The sequence below is a fragment of the Panulirus ornatus genome, chromosome 12 (genome assembly GCF_036320965.1).
Source record: "Panulirus ornatus isolate Po-2019 chromosome 12, ASM3632096v1, whole genome shotgun sequence".
NCBI lineage: Eukaryota > Metazoa > Arthropoda > Malacostraca > Decapoda > Palinuridae > Panulirus > Panulirus ornatus.
The window spans coordinates 36,224,299-36,249,949 of record NC_092235.1 but is presented as its reverse complement, the minus strand read 5'-3'; the positions used below and the strand labels follow the sequence as shown (position 1 = coordinate 36,249,949).

At 42.0% G+C, this 25,651-nt stretch overlaps 1 protein-coding gene across 3 annotated transcripts in view; it reads left to right on the top strand.

Moving 5' to 3' along the window:
* LOC139752010 (uncharacterized) overlaps positions 1-25,651 on the top strand; it is a 467,243-nt gene that overhangs the window by 346,773 nt on the left and 94,819 nt on the right. The window contains exon 11 of one of the 3 annotated variants that reach the window (XM_071667789.1): positions 21,490-22,976. The exons of the other annotated variants lie outside the window; for them this stretch is intronic. Within the exon in view, the coding sequence (XP_071523890.1) occupies positions 21,490-21,632 (143 nt within the window). The 3' untranslated portion in view covers positions 21,633-22,976. Of the gene's footprint in view, positions 1-21,489; positions 22,977-25,651 lie in introns of those variants that run through there. 3 annotated transcript variants of the gene reach the window in all.

Sequence of the window (25,651 nt, the reverse complement as noted above, 5' to 3'; positions counted from 1 at the left end):
TGGGAAAGTTCGCTAGTCTGTTGGAGGCAGGAGTCAGACTGAGATAGAGGTGATGCCGCCCATTTCCCATGAAAGGATACTTTTTTATGATAAAGTGAGGATGGACTCCTTGCTTTCTTTGCACCTTACATGCTGCAGTGAGTAGGATTTGAATCTACACGGGACAATCCCACATTATTGCAAGGCTGCTCACCTTCTTCAGAAGATGGGGCACACCTAAGGAAATCGCCTTGTATGGGTGAAACAATCCAGACAGCAAGGAGATGGAAGCTTTTTAACAAAAAATGGGGAATCATGGCCTGCATCTCCTCAGCCCACTTCTTCCAGTCCAGTGAACACACCGAAGCAGCAGTAAAGGCAACCAAACGGGTGTTGAGGGGTAACACGGGTGTTGAAGGTATCTTGCACAACAGTCAAGTGACTCAGGATATGCTCCAACATCTCACCACCATAGTAGAGAGCCAGGCAGGCATGCAGGGCAGCCCAGCAGGTGACGCCGCTATGCTGTCCCAGCTGTCCTTGGGCACTCCTGTCTGCATGCAGGTCGTCAGTTTGAAGGTGTGTGACAGGTTGGGTGTGGTTGTGAAGGTGAAGCCTGTGACATTTCACACTCTCAACAAATTTTGCAGTATCATCAATACACTTTTTTTCAACAGTGTACACTCACAGTGTCACTTATTTTGTCCTTTTTTATTACTGTGGGTCAATTTATTCCTTTTCTCAGCTCCAGTAAGGTCACCCTGGGAAGACCTTTTACGTGGCATGGATGGAATGGAAGCTGCTTTCTCACGTGTTAGTGCTTCTTGCTTTGCTTCCTAGGCCATTCATGTGTCTTCTATCTTTTTTATTTGCATCATATGGGCTATCTTTTTCGACCCTTAATGCAGACCCACTTTGAGTAAGCTGCAGCTGGCAGGGACTGTGGAAAACGAAATGTAAAGTCACCCTGATGCAGCCCGACATAACTGTGTCTGCTAAAGCACTTGGGCTAGTTATGGGAGTGAGGAGGGGGGACTGAGTAGGGAACAAATCACGAGAATGTTGCCAGATTACCAGGGAGTAAGGTTAAAAAATTCATGGAAATAGAAAGGTATAATTTGGAATCAAAACGTTAAGTCTCACAGTTGTTTTTCTGGCTGTTTATTTCCAGTTTTTCTTCTTATGAAAAATCTCTTATAGCATAGGACTCTGGGAGAGAGTTAGTGAATTACACATTTGTATAAACACAAGAATTTTCTTCTTTTTAATATCAAGGAAAACCCATGCGTGTCTCTGAATCACCATAAGGTATATATTTTTACCTCCAGTTTAAGTGTTCTTTCTGAAACTTTTTCTCTAAAAACTTTTCCTTCATGTGGGCATATTCTCATGCATTGGGAGATCACAAAGAAGAAATGTAGATTTTGAAAATGGGAAAACCTTTTTTTCTCAAAAGCTTTGACCTTTTTTTTCTCCCCATGATCAGCTTTTTTTGAGCCAAGAAGGATGATGACATCATCTCTGTACCAGTAACTGATCATCTGAAGGTGAGCCTGAAACAAGCAAGCTGCTCTTGCCATGGCTGGGTGGATAACGAACGATTAGGCAGCCTAATGCTTTCTGATATGAAACATTGAGGTTAGACAGTTTCTAACCTTCATTTTCCTAGAGCATAGCTTAGAGAATCATTCATGTTTTCAGTGTGCTTATTTTTTTATTCAATTTTTCAGTATGCTTATTTCTTTTATTTCGTAACTTATGATTAAAGGATATTCCTCATCAAATATGTTAACAGGGCTACAAACCATGATAAACATTCAGAAAGAGCAACCCCAACCCCTTCTCCTATCTCATCTTTTGCACATTATCAGGCCACAGAGTCTATTTGATAACTCTCGAAGATTACATCTTTTACTTCTACCTCAAAACAGTTGACTCTACAAGCATTGTCTAAGTGGGCTCCAAATCACTGTAAGCATCCATAAAGTACAGTTTCAACTCCACAAAGACGAGTACATATGCGAAATACTACTGTGTTAAAGCTTATCTTTAATAACTCTCCATGCACACTGTCAATATCGATGATAAATGAGTTACAAGAGCTGCCTTTTGCCTCTTGTGTTGCTTTAACTAGCTATTCTAGGTGCCACTCTCAGCTATACTTTGTAGTTGGTAATCTCTGCTGTAGTTGATGAAATACTCTGAGAGTTTAAAGAAATTATTTTGGGGAAGTAGAGTAATATCAGTAGATGTTTGAATATTAAATTTGTATATATAGGAACATCAGTGAAAGGGTCTAATGGGGAGGTAATAACAGGTAGTGGTAATGTGAGGAGATGGATTGAGTATTTTGAGTGTTTGTTGAATGTGTTAGATGATAGAGTGGCAGATATAGGGTGTTTTGGTTGAGGTGGTGTGTGAAGTGAGAGGGTCAGGGAGAATGGTTTAGTAAACAGAGAAGAGGTAGTGAAAACTTAGTGGAAGATGAAAGCCAGCAAGGTGGCGGGTGTGGATGGTATTGCGGTGAAATTTATTAAAAAGGGGGTGTATGGCTCATGGTGAAGTGCCTGAGGATTGGCAGAATGCATACATAGTGCCATTGTACAAAGGCAAAGGGGATGAAGGTGAGTGTTCAAATTACAGAGTTGTAAGTTTGTAGAGTATTCCAGGGAAATTATATGGAAGGGTATTGATTGAGAGGGTGAAGGCATGTACAGAACATCAGATTGGGGAAGAGAAGTGTGGTTTCAGAAGTGGTAGAGGATGTGTGGATCAGGTGTTTGCTTTGAAGAATGGATGAGAAATACTTTAAGAACAATTGGATTTGTATGTAGCATTTATGGATCTGAAGAAGGCATATGATAGAGTTGATAGAGATGCTCTGTGGAAGGTGATAAGAGTATATGGTGTGGGAGGCAAGTTGCTAGAAGCAGTGAAAAGTTTTTATCGAGGATGTAAGGCAAGTGTACGAGTAGGAAGAGAGGAAAGTGATTCATTCCCAGTGAATGTTGGTTTGTGGCAGGGATGCGTGATGGCTCCATGGTTGTTTAATTTGTTTATGGATGGGGTTGTTAGGGAGGTGAATGCAAGAGTTTTGGAGAGAGGGGAAAGTATGCAGTCTGTTGTGGATGAGAGGGCTTGGGAAGTGAGTCAGTTGTTGTTCATTGATGACACAGTGCTGATGGCTGATTTGGGTGAGAAACTACAGAAGCTGGTGACTGAGTTTGGTAAAGTGTGTGAAAGAAGAAAGCTGAGAGCAAATGTGAATAAGAGCAAGGTTCTTAGGTTCAGTAGGGTTGAGGGACCAGTCAATTGGGAGGTAAGTTTGAATGTAGAAAAACTGGAGGAAGTGAAGTGTTATAGATTCCTGGAAGTGGATTTGGCAGCTGATGGAACCATGGAAGTGGAAGTGAGTCACAGGGTGGGGGAGGTCGCAAAGGTTCTAGGAGCATTGAAAAGTGTGTAGAAGGCGAGCACATTATCTCGGAAAGCAAAAATGAGTCTGTTTGAAGGAATGGTTCCAACAATGTTATATGGTTGCGAGGCGTGGGCTATAGATAGGGTTGTGTGGAGTAGGGTGGATGTGTTGGAAATGAGATGTTTAAGGACAATATGTGGTGTTTCATCGAGTAAGGAATGAAAGGGTAAGAGAGATGTTTGGTAACAAAGAGAGTATGGTTGAGAGAGCAGAAGAGGGTGTTTTAAAATGTTTTGGTCACATGGAGAGAATGAGTGAGGAAAGGTTGACAAAGAGGATACATGTGTCAGAGGTGGAGGGAATAAGGAGAAGTGGGAGACCAAATTGGAGGTGGAAGGATAGAGTGAAAAAGATTTTGAGCAATCGGGGCCTGAACATGCAGGAGAGAGAAGGTTGTGCAAGGAATAGAGTGAATTGGAACGATGTGGTATACTGGGGTCGACGTGCTGTCAATGGATTGAACTAGGACATGTGAAGTGTCTGGGGTAAACCAAGGAAAGTTTTGTGGGGCCTGGATGTGGAAAGGAAGTGGTGGTTTCAGTGCATTATACATGACAGCTAGAGACTGAGTGTGAATGAATGTGGCCTTTGTTGTCTTTTCCTAGTGCTACCTCGTGTGTATGCACGGGAGAGGGGGTTTTCATTTTGTGTGTAGAGGGCTGGCGACAGGAATGAATGAAGGCAGCAAGTATGAATTATGTATATGTGTATATATATGTATATGTCTGTGTATGGATACATATGTATAAGTTGAAATATGTAGTATGTATATGTGCATGTGTGGATGCGTATGTATATGCATGTGTATGTGGGTGGGATGGACCATTCTTTCATCTGTTTCCCTGCGCTACCTCACTAATGAGGAAGACAGTGACAAAGTATAACAAATATAGATAAAAAAATACTTAGAAAAGCAAACGGATCTGTATGTAGCATTTATGGATCAAGAGAAGGCATATGATAGAGTTGATAGAGATGCTCTGTAGAAGGTATTAAGAATATATGGTGTGGGAGGTAAGTTGTTAAAAGGAGTGAAAAGTTTGTATCAAGGATTTAAGGCATGTGTACATGTAGGAAGAGAGGAAAGTGATTGGTTGTCAGTGAATGTAGGTTTGCGGCAGGGGTGCATGATGTCTCCATGGTTATTTAATTTGTTTATGGATGGGGTTGTTAGGGAGGTGAATGCAAGAGTTTTGGAAAGAGGAGCAAGTATGCAGTCTGTTGTGGATGAGAGAACTTCTGAAATGAGTCAGTTGTGGTTCGCTGATGATACAGCGCTGGTGATAGATGTGGGTGAGAAACTGCTGAAGCTGGTGACTGAGTTTGGTAAAGTGTGTGAAAGAAGAAAGCTGAGAGTAGATCTGAATGAGGGCAAGGTTGTTAGGTGCAGTAGGGTTGAGGGACAAGTGAATTGGGAGGTAAGTTTGAATGGAGAAAAACTGGAGGAAGTGAAGTGTTTTAGGTATCTGGGAGTGGATTTGGCAGCAGATGGAACCATGGACGTGGAAGTGAATTGTAGGGTTGAGGAGGGGGTGAAAGTTTTGGGAACGTTGAAAAATGTGTGAAAGTCAAGAACGTTATCTTCGAAAGCAAAAATGGGTATGTTTGAAGGAATAGTGGTTCCGAACAATGTTATATGGTTGCGAGGTGTGGGCTATAGATAAAGTTGTGCAGAGGAGGGTGGATGTGTTGGCAATGAGATGTTTGAGGACAATATGTGGTGTGATGTGGTTTGATCGAGTAAATGATGAAAGGGTAAGAGAGATGTGTGGTAATAAAAAGAGTGTGGTTGAGAGAGTACAAGAGGGTGTTTTGAAATGGTTTGGTCATATGGAGAGAATGAGTGAGGAAAGATTGACAAAGAGGATATATGTGTCAGAAATGGAGGGAATGAGAAGTGGAAGACCAAATTGGAGATGGAAAGATGGAGCGAAAAAGATTTTGAGTGATCGGGGCCTGAACATGCAGGAGGGTGAAAGGAGGGCAAGGAATAGAGTGAATTGGATCGATGTGGTATACCGGGGTTGACGTGCTGTCAGTGGATTGAATCAGGGCATGTGAAGTGTCTGGGGTAAACCATGGAAAGCTGTGTAGGTATGTATATTTGCGTGTGTGGACGTATGTATATAGATGTGTATGGGGGTGGGTTGGGCCATTTCTTTCGTCTGTTTCCTTGCGCTGCCTCGCAAACGCGGGAGACAGCGGCAAAAAAAAAAAAATTCTCCATGTGCCCAAACCATTTCAAAACACCCTCTTCTGCTCTCTCAACCACGCTCTTTTTATTTCCACACATCTCTCTTACCCTTACGTTACTTACTCGATCAAACCACCTCACACCACACATTGTCCTCAAACATCTCATTTCAAGCACATCCATCCTCCTGCACACAACTCTATCCATAGCCCACGCCTCGCAACCATACAACATTGTTGGAACCACTATTCCTTCAAACATACCCATTTTTGCTTTCCGAGATAATGTTCTCGACTTCCACACATTCTTCAAGGCTCCCAGGATTTTCGCCCCCTCCCCCACACTATGATCCACTTCCGCTTCCATGGTTCCATCCGCTGCCAGATCCACTCCCAGATATCTAAAACACTCTACTTCCTCCAGTTTTTCTCCATTCAAACTTACCTCCCTACTGACTTGACCCTCAACCCTACTGTACCTAATAACCTTGCTCTTATTCACATTTACTCTTAACTTTCTTCTTCACACACTTTACCAAACTCAGTCACCAGCTTCTACAGTTTCTCACATGAATCAGCCACCAGCGCTGTATCATCAGCGAACAACAACTGACTCACTTCCCAAGCTCTCTCATCCCCAACCGACTTCATACTTGCCCCTCTTTCTAAAACTCTTGCATTTACCTCCCTAACAACCCCATCCATAAACAAATTAAACAACCATGGAGACATCACCCACCCCTGCCGCAAACCTGCATTCACTGAGAACCAATCACTTTCCTCTCTTCCTACACGTACACATGCCTTACATCCTCGATAAAAACTTTTCACTGCTTCTAACAACTTGCCTCCCACACCATATATTCTTAATACACTCCACAGAGCATCTCTATCAACTCTATCATTTGCCTTCTCCAGATCCATAAATGCTACATACAAATCCATCTGCTTTTCTAAGTATTTCTCACATACATTCTTCAAAGCAAACACCTGATCCACACATCCTCTACCACTTCTGAAACCACACTGCTCTTCCCCAATCTGATGCTCTGTACATGCCTTCACCCTCTCAATCAATACCCTTCCATATAATTTCCCTGGAATACTCAACAAACTTACAACTCTGTAATTTGAACACTCACCTTCATCCCCTTTGCCTTTGTACAATGGCACTATGCACGCATTCCGCCAATCCTCAGGCACCTCACCATGAGTCATACATACATTAAATAACCTTACCAACCAGTCAACAATACAGTCACCCCCTTTTTTAATAAATTCCACTGCAATACCATCCAAACCTGTTGCCTTGCCGGCTTTCATCTTCCGCAAAGCTTTTACAACCTCTTCTCTGTTTACCAAATCATTTTCCCTAACCCTCTCACTCTGCACACCACCTCAACCAAAACACCCTATATCTGACACTCTATCATCAAACACATTCAACAAACCTTCAAAATACTCACTCCATCTCCTTCTCACATCACCACTACTTGTTATCACCTCCCCATGTTCAGGCCCCGATCACACAAAATCTTTTTCACTCCATCTTTCCACCTCCAATTTGGTCTCCCTCTTCTCCTCGTTCCCTCTACCTCCGACACATATATCCTCTTGGTCAATCTTTCCTCACTCATTCTCTCCATGTGCCCAAACCACTTCAAAACACCCTCTTCTGCTCTCTCAACCACGCTCTTTTTATTTCCACACATCTCTCTTACCCTTACGTTACTCACTCGATCAAACCACCTCACACCACACATTGTCCTCAAACATCTCATTTCCAGCACATCCATCCTCCTGCACACTACTCTATCCATAGCCCACGCCTCGCAACCATACAACATTGTTGGAACCACTATTCCTTCAAACATACCCATTTTTGCTTTCCGAGATAATGTTCTCGACTTCCACACATTCTTCAAGGCTCCCAGGATTTTCGCCCCCTCCCCCACACTATGATCCACTTCCGCTTCCATGGTTCCATCCGCTGCCAGATCCACTCCCAGATATCTAAAACACTTCACTTCCTCCAGTTTTTCTCCATTCAAACTCACCTCCCAATTGACTTGACCCTCAACCCTACTGTACCTAATAACCTTGCTCTTATTCACATTTACTCTTAACTTTCTTCTTCCACACACTTTACCAAACTCAGTCACCAGCTTCTGCAGTTTCTCACATGAATCAGCCACCAGTGCTGTATCATCAGCGAAGAACAACTGACTCACTTCCCAAGCTCTCTCATCCCCAACAGACTTCATACTTGCCCCTCTTTCCAAAACTCTTGCATTTACCTCCCTAACAACACCATCCATAAACAAATTAAACAACCATGGAGACATCACACACCCCTGCCGCAAACCTACATTCACTGAGAACCAATCACTTTCCTCTCTTCCTACACGTACACATGCCTTACATCCTCGATAAAAACTTTTCACTGCTTCTAACAACTTTCCTCCCACACCATATATTCTTAATACCTTCCACAGAGCATCTCTATCAACTCTATCATATGCCTTCTCCAGATCCATAAATGCTACATACAAATCCATTTGCTTTTCTAAGTATTTCTCACACACATTCTTCAAAGCAAACACCTGATCCACACATCCTCTACCACTTCTGAAACCACACTGCTCTTCCCCAATCTGATGCTCTGTACATGCCTTCACCCTCTCAATCAATACCCTCCCATATAATATCCCAGGAATACTCAACAAACTTATACCTCTGTAATTTGAGCATTCACTCTTATCCCCTTTGCCTTTGTACAATGGCACTATGCACGCATTCCGCCAATCTTCAGGCACCTCACCATGAGTCATACATACATTAAATAACGTTACCAACCAGTCAACAATACAGTCACCCCCTTTTTTGATAAATTCCACTGCAATACCATCCAAACCTGCTGCCTTGCCGGCTTTCATCTTCCGCAAAGCTTTCACTACCTCTTCTCTGTTTACTAAATCATTTTCCCTAACCCTCTCACTTTGCACACCACCTCGACCAAAACATCCTATATCTGCCACTCTATCATCAAACACATTCAACAAACCTTCAAAATACTCACTCCATCTCCTTCTCACATCACCACTACTTGTTATCACCTCCCCATTTGCGCCCTTCACTGAAGTTCCCATTTGCTCCCTTGTCTTACGCACTTTATTTACCTCCTTCCAGAACATCTTTTTATTCTCCCTAGAATTTAATGATACTCTCTCACCCCAACTCTCATTTGCCCTTTTTTTCACCTCTTGCACCTTTCTCTTGACCTCCTGTCTCTTTCTTTTATACATCTCCCACTCAATTGCATTTTTTCCCTGCAAAAATCGTCCAAATGCCTCTCTCTTCTCTTTCACTAATACTCTTACTTCTTCATCCCACCACTCACTACCCTTTCTAATCAACCCACCTCCCACTCTTCTCATGCCACAAGCATCTTTTGCGCAATCCATCACTGATTCCCTAAATACATCCCATTAATGTATATATATATATATACATTCTCAGTGAATGTAGGTTTGCGGCAGGGGTGTGTGATGTCTCCATGGTTGTTTAATTTGTTTATGGATGGGGTTGTTAGGGAGGTAAATGCAAGAGTCTTGGAAAGAGGGGCAAGTATGAAGTCTGTTGGGGATGAGAGAGCTTGGGAAGTGAGTCAGTTGTTGTTCGCTGATGATACAGCGCTGGTGGCGGATTCATGTGAGAAACTGCAGAAGCTGGTGACGGAGTTTGGTAAAGTGTGTGGAAGAAGAAAGTTAAGAGTAAATGTGAATAAGAGCAAGGTTATTAGGTACAGTAGGGTTGAGGGTCAAGTCAATTGGGAGGTGAGTTTGAATGGTGAAAAACTGGAGGAAGTGAAGTGTTTTAGATATCTGGGAGTGGATCTGTCAGCGGATGGAACCATGGAAGCGGAAGTGGATCATAGGGTGGGGGAGGGGGCGAAAATTTTGGGAGCCTTGAAAAATGTGTGGAAGTCGAGAACATTATCCCGGAAAGCAAAAATGGGTATGTTTGAAGGAATAGTAGTTCCAACAATGTTGTATGGTTGCGAGGCGTGGGCTATGGATAGAGTTGTGCGCAGGAGGATGGATGTGCTGGAAATGAGATGTTTGAGGACAATGTGTGGTGTGAGGTGGTTTGATCGAGTAAGTAACGTAAGGGTAAGAGAGATGTGTGGAAATAAAAAGAGCGTGGTTGAGAGAGCAGAAGAGGGTGTTTTAAAATGGTTTGGGCACATGGAGAGAATGAGTGAGGAAAGATTGACCAAGAGGATATATGTGTCGGAGGTGGAGGGAACAAGGAGAAGAGGGAGACCAAATTGGAGGTGGATAGATGGAGTGAAAAAGATTTTGTGTGATCGGGGCCTGAACATGCAGGAGGGTGAAAGGAGGGCAAGGAATAGAGTGAATTGGAGCGATGTGGTATACAGGGGTTGACGTGCTGTCAGTGGATTGAATCAAGGCATGTGAAGCGTCCGGGGTAAACCATGGAAAGCTGTGTAGGTATGTATATTTGTGTGTGTGGACGTGTGTATGTACATGTGTATGGGGGGGGTTGGGCCATTTCTTTCGTATGTTTCCTTGTGCTACCTCGCAAACGCGGGAGACAGCGACAAAGTATAAAAAAAAAAAAAAAAAAATATATATATATATATATATATATATATATATATATATATATATATATATATATATATATATATATATATACATTATCCTCCTATTTATCTCTCATTGCTAACCATGTGTTGTTTTAGAGGCATTCAGTGAATTTAGATTTCATATCTGAGGTGACATATGTATTTTATAATGAATCCAAACCGTCCACAATAATATTATGACACATTCCATGTGGTAGGAGTATTAATGATGTACTTACTTGAGATGAATTTTTATGTACAATATTTTGTTGATTATAAGTTAGTGAATCTTAATCAATGAACTGACCTTTGGTAAGAGCCTTGTAGATGATGATTCCATGTTTGGTTGATTCTCTAGCAGAATTTTACAAAAAGAGATGATGAGATTTATTTTAAAACTTTAAGTACCCACCTTTAGCCATTTTGCCATGTCCAGGGCTTGTATTCTGTCCCTGGGGATAGGGGTGAGAGAATACTTCCCACGCATTCCTCGCGTGTCGTAGAAGGCGACTAGAGGGGACGGGAGCGGGGGGGCCAGAAATCCTCCCCTCGTATTTTTTAACTTTCTAAAATGGGAAACAGAAGAAGGAGTCATGCGAGGAGTGCTCATCCTCCTCGAAGGCTCAGACTGGGGTGTCTAAATGTGTATGGATGTAACCAAGATGTGAAAAAAGGAGAGATAGGTAGTATGTTTGAGGAAAGAAACCTGGATGTTTTGGCTCTGAGTGAAACGAAGCTCAAGGGTAAAGGGGAAGAGTGGTTTGGGAATGTCTTGGGAGTAAAGTCAGGGGTTAGTGAGAGGACAAGAGCAAGGGAAGGAGTAGCAGTACTCCTGAAACAGGAGTTGTGGGAGTATGTGATAGAATGTAAGAAAGTAAATTCTCTATTAATATGGGTAAAACTGAAAGTTGATTGAGAGAGATGGGTGATTATTGGTGCATATGCACCTGGGCATGAGAAGAAAGATCATGAGAGGCAAGTGTTTTGGGAGCAGCTGAATGAGTGTGTTAGTGGTTTTGATGCACGAGACCGGGTTATAGTGATAGGTGATTTGAATGCAAAGGTGAGTAATGTGGCAGTTGAGGGAATAATTGGTATACATGGGGTGTTCAGTGTTGTAAATGGAAATGGTGAAGAGCTTGTAGATTTATGTGCTGAAAAAGGACTGGTGATTGGGAATACCTGGTTTAAAAAGCGAGATATACATAAGTATACGTATGTAAGTAGGAGAGATGGCCAGAGAGCGTTATTGGATTACGTGTTAATTGACAGGCGTGCGAGAGAGAGACTTTTGTATGTTAATGTGCTGAGAGGTGCAACTGGAGGGATGCCTGATCATTATCTTGTGGAGGCTAAGGTGAAGATTTGTATGGGTTTTCAGAAAAGAAGAGTGAATGTTGGGGTGAAGAGGGTGGTGAGAGTAAGTGAGCTTGGGAAGGAGACTTGTGTGAGGAAGTACAGGAGAGACTGAGTACAGAATGGAAAAAGGTGAGAACAATGGAAGTAAGGGGAGTGGGGGAGGAATGGGATGTATTTAGGGAATCAGTGATGGATTGCACAAAAGATACTTGTGGCATGAGAAGAGTGGGAGGTGGGTTGATTAGAAAGGGTAGTGAGTGGTGGGATGAAGAAGTAAGATTATTAGTGAAAGAGAAGAGAGAGGCATTTGGACGATTTTTGCAGGGAAAAAATGCAATTGAGTGGGAGATGTATAAAAGAAAGAGACAGGAGGTCAAGAGAAAGGTGCAAGAGGTGAAAAAGAGGGCAAATGAGAGTTGGGGTGAGAGAGTATCATTAAATTTTAGGGAGAATAAAAAGATGTTCTGGAAGGAGGTAAATAAAGTGCATAAGACAAGGGAGCAAATGGGAACTTCAGTGAAGGGCACAAATGGGGAGGTGATAACAAGTAGTGGTGATGTGAGAAGGAGATGGAGTGAGTATTTTGAAGGTTTGTTGAATGTGTTTGATGATAGAGTGGCAGATATAGGGTGTTTTGGTCGAGGTGGTGTGCAAAGTGAGAGGGTTAGGGAAAATGATTTGGTAAACAGAGAAGAGGTAGTAAAAGCTTTGCGGAAGATGAAAGCCAGCAAGGCAGCGGGTTTGGATGGTATTGCAGTGGAATTTATTAAAAAAGGGGGTGACTGTATTGTTGACTGGTTGGTAAGGTTATTTAATGTATGTGTGACTCATGGTGAGGTACCTGAGGATTGGCAGAATGCTTGCATAGTGCCATTGTACAGAGGCAAAGGGGACAAAGGTGAGTGGTCAAATTACAGAGGTATAAGTTTGTTGAGTATTCCTGTTAAATTATATGGGAGGGTATTGATTGAGAGGGTGAAGGCATGAACCGAGCACCAGATTAGGGAAGAGCAGTGTGGTTTCAGAAGTGGTAGAGGATGTGTGGATCAGGATTTTGCTTTGAAGAATGCATGTCAGAAATACTTAGAAAAGCAAATGGATTTGTATGTAGCATTTATGGATCTGGAGAAGGCATATGATAGAGTTTATAGAGATGCTCTGTGGAAGGTATTAAGAATATATGGTGTGGGAGGCAAGTTGTTAGAAGCAGTGAAAAGTTTTTATCGAGGATGTAAAGCATGTGTACGTGTATGAAGAGAGGAAAGTGATTGGTTCTCAGTGAATGTAGGTTTGCGGCATGGGTGTGTGATGTCTCCATGGTTGTTTAATTTGTTTGTAGATGGGGTTGTTAGGGAGGTGAATGCAAGAGTTTTGGAAAGAGGGGCAAGTATACAGTCTGTTGTGGATGAGAGAGCTTGGGAAGTGAGTCAGTTGTTGTTCGCTGATGATACAGCGCTGGTGGCTGATTCATGTGAGAAACTGCAGAAGCTGGTGACTGAGTTTGGTAAAGTGTGTGAAAGAAGAAAGTTAAGAGTAAATGTGAATAAGAGCAAGGCTATTAGGTACAGTAGGGTTGAGGGTCAAGTCAATTGGGAAATAAGTTTGAATGGAGAAAAACTGTAGGAAGCGAAGTGTTTTAGATATCTGGGAGTGGATTTGGCAGCATATGGAACCATGGAAGTGGAAGTGAATCATAGGGTGGGGGAAGGGGCAAAAATCCTGGGAGCGTTGAAGAATGTGTGGAAGTCAATAACATTATCTCGGAAAGCAAAAATGGGTATGTTTGAAGGAATAGTGGTTCCAACAATGTTGTATGGTTGCGAGGCGTGGGCTATGGATAGAGTTGTGCGCAGGAGGATGGATGTGCTGGAAATGAGATGTTTGAGGACAATGTGTGGTTGAGGTGGTTTGATCGAGTAAGTAATGTAAGGGTGAGAGAGATGTGTGGAAATAAAAAGAGCGTGGTTGAGAGAGCAGAAGAGGGTGTTTTGAAATGATTTGGTCACATGGAGAGAATGAGTGAGGAAAGATTGACCAAGAGGATATATGTGTCAGAGGTGGAGGGAACGAGGAGAAGTGGGAGACCAAATTGGATGTGGAAAGATGGAGTGAAAAAGATTTTGAGTGATTGGGGCCTAAACATGCAGGAGGGTGAAAGGCGGGCAAGGAATAGAGTGAATTGGAACGATATGGTATACCAGGGTCGACATGCTGTCAGTGGATTGAACCAGGGCATGTGAAGCGTCTGGGATAAACTATGGAAAGTTCTTTGGGGCCTGGATGTGGAAAGGGAGCTGTGGTTTTCGTGCATTATTATATGACAGCTAGAGACTGAGTGTGAACGAATGTGGCCTTTGTTGTCTTTTCTTAGCGCTACCTTGCACACATGCGGGGGAGGGGGTTGTTATTTCATGTGTGGCAAGGTGGCGATGGGAGTGAATAAAGGCAGACTGTATGAATTATGTACATGTGTATATATGTATATGTCTGTGTGTGTATATATATGTATATGTTGAGATGTATAGGTATGTATATTTGCGTGTGTGGATGTGTATGTATATTCATGTGTATGTGGGTGGGTTGGGCCATTCTTTCGTCTGTTTCCTTGCGCTACCTCGCTAACGCGGGAGACAGTGACAAAGCAAAATAAGTAAATAAATATATATATATATATATATATATATATATATATATATATATATATATATATATATATATATATATATATATATCTTTCTTTCAAACTATTCGCCATTTCCCGCATTAGTGAGGTAGCGTTAAGAACAGAGGACTGGGCCTTGAGGGAATACCCTCACCTGGCCCAATTCTCTGTTCCTTCTTTTGGAAAATTAAAAAAAAAACGAGAGGGGAGGATTTCCAGCCCCCCGCTCCCTCCCCTTTTAGTCGCCTTCTACGATACGCAGGGAATACGTGGGAAGTATTCTTTCTCCCCTATCCCTATTCTGGGGGCCTTGAAGAATGTGTGGAAGTCGAGAACATTATCTCGGAAAGCAAAAATGGGTATGTTTGAAGGAATAGTGGAGTGAAAAAGATTTTGTGTGATCGGGGCCTGAACATGCAGGAGGGTGAAAGGAGGGCAAGGAATAGAGTGAATTGGAGCGATGTGGTATACCGGGGTTGACGTGCTGTCAGTGGATTGAATCAAGGCATGTGAAGCATCTGGGGTAAACCATGGAAAGCTGTGTAGGTATGTATATTTGCGTGTGTGGACGTATGTATATACATGTGTATGGGGGGGGTTGGGCCATTTCTTTCGTCTGTTTCCTTGCGCTACCTTGCAAACGCGGGAGACAGCGACAAAGTATAAAAAAAAAAAAAAAAATATATATATATCACCACCTCGCCACACATGGAATAACAACCCCCTCTCCCCTCATGTGAGCGAGGTAGCGCTAGGAAAAGACAACAAAGGCCACATTTGTTCACACTCACTCTCTAGCTATCATGTAATAATGCACCGAAACCACAGCTCCCTTTCCACATCCAGGCCTCACAGAACTTTCCATGGTTTACCGCAGATGCTTCACATGCCCTGGTTCAATCTATTAACAGCACGTCGACCCCGGTATACCACATCGTTCCAATTCACTCTCTTCCTTGCACACCTCTCACCCTCTTGTATGTTCAAGCCCGATCACTCAAAATCTTTTTCACTCCATTTTTCCACAACCAATTTGGTCTCCCACTTCTTGTTCCCTCCATGTCTGACACATATATCCTCTTGGTCAATCTTTCCTCACTCATTCTCTCCATGTCACCAAACTATTTCAAAACACCCTCTTTTGCTCTCTCAACCACACTCTTTTTATTGCCACACATCTGTCTTATCCTATTATTACTTACTCGATCAAACCACCTCACACCACATATTGTCCTCAAACATATCATTTACAGCACATCCACCCTCCTGCGCACAAGTCTATCCATAGCCCATGCCTCGCAACCATACAACTTTGTTGGAACCACTATTCCTTCAAACATACCCATTTTTGCTTTCCGAGATAATGTTCTCGACTTCCACAGATTCTTCAAGGCTCCAAGAATTTTCGCCCCCTCCCCCACCCTATGACTCACTTTCACTTCCATGGTTCCCTCCGCTGCCAATTCCACTCCCAGATATCTAAAACACTTCACTTCCTCCATGAATCAGCCACCAGCGCTTGCTGGTGACTGAGTTTGGTAAAGTGTGTGAAAGAGGAAAGCTGAGTGTAAATGTGAATAAGAGCAAAGTTATTAGGTACAGTAGAGTTGAGGGACAAGTCAGTTGGGAGGTAAGTTTGAATGGAGAAAAACTGAAGGAAGTGAAGTGTTTTGTATATCTAGGAGTGGATTTGGCAGCGGATGGAACCAATGAAGTGGAAGTGACTCATAGGATGGGGGAGGGGGTGAAAGTTTTGGGAGTGTTGAAAAATGTGTGGAAGACGAGAATGTTATCTTGGAAAGCAAAAATGAGTATGTTTGAAGGAATAGTGGTTCCAATAGTTTTATATGGTTGTGAGGTGTGGGCTATAGATAGAGTTGTGTGGAGGAGGGTGGATGTGCTGGAAATGAGATGTTTGAGGACAGTATGTGGTGTGATGTAGTTTGATCGAGTAAGTAATGAAAGGGTAAGAGAGGTGTGTGGTAATAAAAAGAGTGTGGTTGAGAGAGCAGAAGAGGGTGTTTTGAAATGGTTTGGTCAGATGGAGAGAATGAGTGAGGAAAGATTGACCAAGAGGATATATGTGTCAGAATTGGAGGGAATGAGGAGACGTGGGAGACCAAGTTGGAGGTGGAAAGATGGAGTGAAAAAGATTTTGAGTGATCAGGGCCTGAACATGCAGGAGGGTGAAATGCGTGAACATGCATGCAAGGAATAGAGTGAATTGGAACGATGTTAATGGATTGAACCAGGGCACATGAAGCGTCTGGGGTAAACCATGGAAAGTTTTGTGGGGCCTGGATGTCGAAAGGGAGCTGTGGTTTTGGTGCATTATACATAGCAACTAGAGACTGAGTGTGAATGAATGTGGCCTTTGTTGTCTTTTCCTAGCATTATCTTGAGCACATGCAGGGAAGGGGGTTGTCATATCATGTGTGGTGGGGTGGCGACAGGAGTGAATAAGGGCAGACAGTATGAATTATGTATATATGTATATATGTTTATGCCTGTGTGTGTATATATATGTATACATTGAGATGTATAGGTAAGTATATGTACATGTGTAGACGTGTATATATATACATGTGTATGTGGGTGGGTTGGGCCATTCTTTCTTCTGTTTCCTTGTGCTACTTCACTAACACGGGAGACAGCGACAAAGTATAATATTTTTTTTTTTTTTCTTTTTTTTTTTGCCGCTGTCTCCCGCGTTTGCGAGGTAGCGCAAGGAAACAGACAAAAGAAATGGCCCAGCCCACCCCCATACACATCTATATACATATGTCCACACACGCAAATATACATACCTACACAGCTTTCCATGGTTTACCCCAGACGCTTCACATGCCCTGATTCAATCCACTGACAGCACGTCAACCCCGGTATACCACATCGCTCCAATTCACTCTATTCCTTGCCCTCCTTTCACCCTCCTGCATGTTCAGGCCCCGATCACACAAAATCTTTTTCACTCCATCTTTCCACCTCCAATTTGGTCTCCCTCTTCTCCTCGTTCCCTCCACCTCCAACACATATATCCTCTTGGTCAATCTTTCCTCACTCATTCTCTCCATGTGCCGAAACCATTTCAAAACACCCTCTTCTGCTCTCTCAACCATGCTCTTTTTATTTCCACACATCTCTCTTACCCTTACGTTACTTACTCGATCAAACCACCTCACACCACACATTGTCTTCAAACATCTCATTTCCAGCACATCCATCCTCCTGCGCACAACTCTATCCATAGCCCACGCCTCGCAACCATACAACATTGTTGGAACCACTATTCCTTCAAACATACCCGTTTTTGCTTTCCGAGATAATGTTCTCGACTTCCACACATTCTTCAAGGCTCCCAGAATTTTCGCCCCCTCCCCCACCCTATGATCCACTTCCGCTTCCATGGTTCCATCCGCTGCCAGATCCACTCCCAGATATCTAAAACACTTCACTTCCTCCAGTTTTTCTCCATTCAAACTCACCTCCCAATTGACTTGACCCTCAACCCTACTGTACCTAATAACCTTGCTCTTATTCACATTTACTCTTAACTTTCTTCTTTCACACACTTTACCAAACTCAGTCACCAGCTTCTGCAGTTTCTCACATGAATCAGCCACCAGCGCTGTATCATCAGCGAACAACAACTGACTCACTTCCCAAGCTCTCTCATCCCCAACAGACTTCATACTTGCCCCTCTTTCCAAAACACTTGCATTCACCTCCCTAACACCTCCTATTTTTCACATACATTCTTCAAAGCAAACACTGATCCACACATCCTCAACCACCTCTGAAACCACACTGCTGTTCCTCAATCTGATGCTCTGTACATGCCTTTACCCTCTCAGTCACCACTCTCCCATATAATTTCCCTGGAATACTCAACAAACTCATACCTCTCTAATTTGAGCACTCACATTTATTCCCTTTGCCTTCTGTCAATCCTCAGGCACTTCACCATTAACCAGATGTACATTGAATATCCTTACCAACCAGTCAACAACACAGTCATCCCCTTTTTTGATAAATTCCACTGCCGTACCATCCAAACCCACCACCTTGCCACCTTTCATCTTCCGCAGAGCTTTCACTACCTCTTCTCTGCTCACCAAACCATTCTCCTTGACCCTCTCAATTTGCACACCACCTGAGCCAAAACACCCTATATCTGCCACTCTATCATCAGACACATTCAACAAACCTTCAGAATACTCACTCCATCTTCTCACTTCACCACTAATTGTTATTACCTCCTCATTATCCCTTTTCACTGATATTCCATTTGTTCTCTTGTCTTATGCACTTTATGTACCTCCTTCCAAAACATCTTTTTATTCTCCCTAAAATTTAATGATACTCTCGTGCCAACTCTCATTTGCTCTCTTTTTCACCTCTTGCACCTTTCTCTTGACCTCCTGCCTCTTTCATTTATACATCTCCCAGTCATTTGCACTACTTCCCTGCAAAAATATCCCAAATGCCTCTCTCTTCTCTTTCACTAACAGTCTTACTTCTTCATCCCACCACTCTGCCCTTTCTAATCTGCCCATCTCCCACCTTTCTCATGCCACAGGCATCTTTTGCGCAAGCCATCACTGCTTCCCTAAATACATCCCATTCTGCCTCCGCTCCCTGTATGTTATGTGCTTTCACCTTTTTTCATTCTGTACTCAATCTCTCCTGGTACTTCTTCACACAAGTCTCCTTTCCAAGCTCACTTACTCTCACCACTCTCTTCATCCCACCATTCTCTCTTTTCTGAAAACCTCCACAAGATTATGATTAGACATCCCTCTAATTTCCCCTCTCAGCATATTTACATCCAAAAGTCTTTTTCATGCGCCCAGGAGCATTGGAGAATGTTTAGGAGGTGAGAACGTTATCTTGGAGAGCAGAAATGGACATGTTTAAAGGAATAGTGGTGCCACCAATGTTATATGGTTACAAGGCATGGGCTATAGATAGGGTTGTGCGGAGGAGGGTGGATGTGTTGGAAATGAAATGTTTAAGGACAAAATGTGGTGTGAGGTGGTTTGATCGAGTAAGTAATGAAAGGGTAAGAGAGATGTGTGGTAATAAAAAGAGTGTGGTTGAGAGAGCAGAAGGGGGTGTATTGAAATGGTTTGGTCACATGGAGAGAATGAATGAGGAAAAATTGACAAAGAGGGTATATGTGTCAGAGGTGGAGGGAACGAGAAGTGGGAGACCAAATTGGAGGTGAAAGGATGGAGTGAAAATGATTTTGAGGGATTGTGGCCTGAACATACAGGATGGTGAAAGGCTCGCAAGGAATAGAGTGAATTGGAACGATGTGGTATACTGGGGTCGACGTGCTGTCAATGGATTGAACCAGGGCATGTGAAGCGTCTGGGGGAAACTATCAAAAGTTTTGTAGGACCCGGATGTGGAAAGTGAGCTGTGGTTTTAGTGCATTACGCATCATAGCTAGAGACTGATTTAGAATGAATGTGGCCTTTGTTGTCTTTTCCTTGCGCTACCATGTGTATGCATAGGGGAAGGGGGTGCCATTTCATTTGTGGCAGGGTGACGACAGGAATGGATGAAGGCAGCAAGTATATGTACATGTGTACATATGTATATGTCTGTTTATGTATATGTTGAGATGTGGGCGTTCATGTATATACATGTGTATATGGGTGGGTTGGGCCATTCTTTCATCTGTTTCCTTGCGCTGCCTCGCTGACACGGGACAGCGACTGAGTATAATTAAAAAAGATAAGATGTATATATTGTAAACAATGATCATTCAGAACTTCCAGAACATATAAAAAGCTCTATCAAAGGTAAATGATATATTCAGACCACAATCTATTGGACTATCCTTCTAAAATCCATGGAATTCCAAAATCTGAACAGTTCTTGGTCCTCAGGTTAATGGATTTTGAAGTGACCCGTATTCAGAGAAATTTTCACCATAGAGACACTTTTCCTCCTCACTGAGATGCAGTACAGTCATGTACAGTACATGTTTTGTAATTTATCTCCCTTAACTCAGATGACACAGCTCCAGTGGCTGACTCCAGAGAGAAACTCCAGAAGCTGGTGACAGTTTGAGTGTGTAAAAGGAAAAAGTTAAGAGTGAATGTGAAGAAAATAAGTTATTAGAGTGCTGCAGGGAAATGCATCACACTGGTTTGAGTGTACGTTTGAATGGGGAGGACTTAGAAGTGGTTTACTTTAGTTATCTGGGAGTGGATTTGCAAGTGGATGGAACCATAGGAGCTGAGGTGAGTCATAGGTTTGAAATGTTATTGTAGGCCATTGGTACATTGAGTATATGAAAGGAGAGGTTAGTTTACAAGTAAAAAATGAGTATATATAAATGTGTAGTAGTCCAGATATTGTGGCATTGGGATCCCATGCCTAAGCTCCCTTTTTCGGCTTCCATCCCATACTTTGCTCCTTGATATCTAACTTCCTGTCTGGCCGATCTGTCTCCATGGTAGTTGATTCATCAGCCTCTCCATCTCTCCCTATCACCAGGAATGTCCTTCAAGGTTCTGTCTTGTCTCGTGCACTTTTTCTCCTTTTTATCATTGATTTCCTTCCTTCTACAAAGAAGAAGATGCACTCATATGATGACAACTCAACACTGTATTCCTCCACATCCTTCAGATTTTGTCCTTCCTTTCTCACTCAATCTGTGTCTCATCTTGACACAGCTCCTTTAAACGTAGACCTAAACAGGATATATAACTGGCACAAACATAACGTGGTCAAGCTTAAAGCCTACAAAACCCATTTTCTGCCCATCTCTCTATTGAAAATTCCTCACACCTTTTTTATCTCATTTGATGGATTTGTAATTCAACTTCTTGACAAAATGAATGTAATTGGTATCACTGTAACATCTTCCTATCATGGAAACTACACATTTCAGAAATAGCTATGGTTGCCTCTAAGAAACTGGGAGCCCCATTGAGATGTCAAATTTCTTTGCATCTGAAAAGTTGCTCCATTTTTACAGAGGAATGATCTTTTCTTGTTTGGAGTATTGCTCTCACATCTGGGTTGGTTCTAGCTCAGCATTCTTACTAGATAGAGTTGAGCTTGAAGTTATCAACTCTCCAAGGTTAACCTCTCACAACTTGACTCACTTCCCATGTGCTACATTGTTGATTCTCTTTCCCTCTCCAACAGGTATTAGTTTGGTTTTTGCTAATAAGCTGGCTGCCTGCTCTCCCCCACCATTAGCAAGATCATGTAATACTCTGCAAGCTACTGCATCACATAATTACTGTGTGGCTGTTTGCAACTCAGGGGTGGAATGTTTTGAAAATTGATTCTTTCAGTACACTTTGAAGCTTTGGAACTCTCAAACCCATAATTTTTTTCCCTGTAGATATGACTGGCACTTTTTAAAAGACAGCTTTTTCACTTCCTCCAAATTTCTTGAATACTTTTCCCCATATCTTTATATTTCATTTAAGGCTAAGCCTTAATGTAGACTTGCATCCATAATAATGAAACCTTTAAAGAGAGTGGGGGTGGGGGAAAGGGAATATTGGAAATTTTATGCCAAAGAATGAGATAGTAGTCATGATATAGTGTGATTTGATATAATGATTTCAATTTGACATGGGCACCTAAGTTAATTATATGTTTTTACATTATAGCACAACCTATCATGGTATATTATGAGATCATCTGGCACATGCTGCAAGGAACTAGTGATGCGCATGCCATGCTGCTCACCATTTTAGTTGTCTTTTACCATTCAATGAGTAAGGACACACCATTAGCCATTTGTACATTATTCTTTTTTGACCTCGTGAACCAATCATCACAATGGTTAAGTATCCCACAAGCATCCCAACTACATGTGAGCCTACTTAAGATACTGAATTAGCTTGAAGGTGGGTCTAGTGCTTCTGTAATTGCGATCTGTTATGGAGCTAAGGAGAATACCATCTGCACCATGAAGCAAGCAGATGTGTTGGGAAAGCATTTTTCCCAACCTCTGTTTCAATGTTGATGTATTTCAAGATGCTGACATGTGCATAGATGGAGGATGCTCTTCTGTTTAACTAACATCCACAAACAAGTTTTCTTCTTAAAGATTTAGGTTAAGATTGATTAAAAGATTTTTTCTTAGATCATAGATTTTATTTATAGAATGAAGAAAACAAATATAGAAATAAGTTTGGCTCATGCCCAAATGTATATTTACATTCTGCTACTCATCCATCTTAGCATCACTAGGTATATGCATGCCACAAAATAAGCATATTTTTCTCATTGTTTTGTATGAATTTATATGAAACTTTTTTCTATTTTCATTTACATATGGAACATTGAGTTTTTGTATTATGATTCATACAAAACTACCTTGTTCATAGAATCGAATACTTGTATATAATTTTGAGAATTTTTTGTGTGACATGTAGATAACATCATTTAAGGAGTGTTGTGAGGGTGTGTTGTCCTATAAACAAGCCAGGCAAGCAGTTTCTTGTCTTTTCTTTGTAGCTCCCCAATTTTATCAGCATGTTTCATGATAGAAGAAAAATGAAAAATGGTCTTAAATGAATATTACATATTAATACTGCAATGGCTTTTGGCACATAATGAATGAAATTTAATACATTTGTTATAAAATGAAAAGGACATGATTTTTCATCTTATAATCCTTACCTAAGCAATCTTCCTCATCCTTCCAGGCATCTAATCTCTTGTAAGTCACTGCTGAAATGGAACATTTTGCTAAAGCAACACTTTATGCTAACACAGATGCACAGTACACCACACAGAACTTACTTCACCATCACCTCACTCATCATCCCCCACCTCACGCCTTTGAATACAAGCTCTAGCCTAATTCACATACAAAAACAATAAGTGGCATTGGTATTTTACTGTGGGCTTTTGACCAGTTCATGCTTTGAAATTAGTTACATAGAGTACAGTTTTAAGTAACATGCTGTCACAGAAATATGGACTGTACAGTAGTGCATAGTTTGGAACATTTCCTATTCACGGAGGCAACTGGTCATTTTTCTCATGGTCAAAAACATAAATGTTATTCAGTGATTGGTTTGGTAAATAGTATTTCTTTTTTTATGCATTTCTCTACAGTTGTTTTTGTTCTGGCTGAAGTAAAGCTGGAAGTCGCTCTTGCTTGGCATTGATTGGAGGTCCGGGGTTAGGGAATGGAAGAGTTTTGGAGGATTTGTGGATGGGGTTGGGGGGTAGGGAGTTTGAGGATAAGTAAAGTAGGAAATGGGAATTACAGAAAAACATTGAGAGACTCTGGGATCAATCAGAGAACTGCATTGTTTTGTTTTTGTTTGGTTTGTTTGTGTTACTTATTAAAGTTGTCAGACTTTGTTATGTAACTGATGATTAAAGGTTTCTGTTGCTGCATATTTTGTAGTTGTTTATTGATATTTGTTGTGCTCTTGTGTTAGTGGCGGGGGCTCACTAGGTCCTTGTGTTACTGGTTACTAACGTCATCTTTTATGATTATTAGATAATCTGTTTGTTTTTTAATTTTGATTTGTTTAGATGTTTTTTGGGGGGCTTATCAGGTCCTTGTGTTTCTGGTTGCTTTCCCCATCTTTTAAAGTCATTATTAACTGGTTTCTTAGTTATTTGAATTCAGTTTGTTTAGAAGTTATCCGGGGGCTTACCAGGTACTTGTGTTTCTGGTTGCTCCCCCCACCTTTTTTATATATATTTGGTATATACAAATGGATGTATATGTAGCATTTGTGGATCTGGAGAAGGCATATGATAGTGTTGATAGAGATGCTCTGTGGAAGGTATGAAGAATATATGGTGTGGGGGCAAGTTGTCAGAAGCAGTGAAAAGTTTTTATCGAGGATGTAAGGCATGTGTACATGCAGGAAGAGAGGAAAGTGATTGGTTCTCAGTGATTGGTTTGAGGCAGGGGTGCTTGATGTCTCCATGGTTGTTTAATTTGCATATGGATGGGGTTGTTAGGGAGGTGAATGCAAGTGTTTTGGAAAGAGTGGCGAGTATGCAGTCTCTTGTGAATGAGAGAGCTTGGGAAGTGAGTCAGTTGTTGTTCGCTGATGATACAGTGCTGGTGACTGATTCGTGTGAGAAACTGCAGAACCTGGTGACTGAGTTTGGTAAAGTGTGTGAAAGAAGAAAGCTGAGAGTAAATGTGAACAAGAGTAAGGTTATTAGGTGCAGTAGGGTTGAGGGACAAGGCAGTTGGGAGGTAAGTTTGAATGGAGAAAAATTGGGAGAAGTGAAGTGTTTTAGATATCTGGGAGTGGATTTGGCAGCGGATGGAACCATGGAAGCGGAAGTGAATCATAGGGTGGGGGAGGGGGTGAAAGTTCTGGGAGCGTTGAAGAATGTGTGCAAGTCGAGAACATTATCTCGGAAAGCAAAAATGGGTACGCTTGAAGGAATAGTGGTTTCAACGATGTTATATGGTTGCGAGGCGAGGGCTATAGATAGAGTTGTGCGGAGGAGTGTGGATGTGCTGGAAATGAGATGTTTGAGGACATGTGGTGTGAGGTGGTTTGATAGAGTAAGTAATGTATGGGCAAGAGAGATGTGTGGTAATAAAAAGAGTGTGGTTGAGAGAGCAGAAGAGGGTGTTTTGAAATGGTTTGGTCAGATGGAGAGAATGAGTGAGGAAAGATTGACCAAGAGGATATACGTGTCAGAGGTGGAAGGAACGAGAAGTGGGAGACCAAATTGGAGGTGGAAAGATGGAGTGAAAAAGATTTTGGGTGATCGGGGCCTGAACATGCAGGAGGGTGAAAGGCGTGCAAGGAATAGAGTGAATTGGAACGATGTGGTATACCGGGGTCAACATGCTGCCAATTGATTGAACCAGGGCATGTTAAGCGTCTGGGGTAAACTGTGGAAAGTTGTGTGGGGCCTGGATGTGGAAAGGGAGCTGTGGTTTCGATGCATTATACATGACAGTTAGAGACTGAGTGTGAACGAATGTGGCCTTTGTTGTCTTTTCCTAGCGCTACCTTGTGCACATGCAGGGGGAGGGGGTTGTTATTTCATGTGTGGCGAGGTGGCGATGGGAATGAATAAGGGCAGACTATGAATTATTTACATGTGTATATGTGTTTTATTTTTTTTTTTTTTGCTTTGTCGCTGTCTCCCGCGTTTGAGAGGTAGCGCAGGGAAACAGACGAAAGAAATGGCCCAACCCACCCCCATACACATGTATATACATACGTCCACACACGCAAATATACATACCTACACAGCTTTCCATGGTTTACCCCAGATGCTTCACATGCCTTGATTCAATCCACTGACAGCACGTCAACCCCGGTATACCACATTGCTCCAATTCACTCTA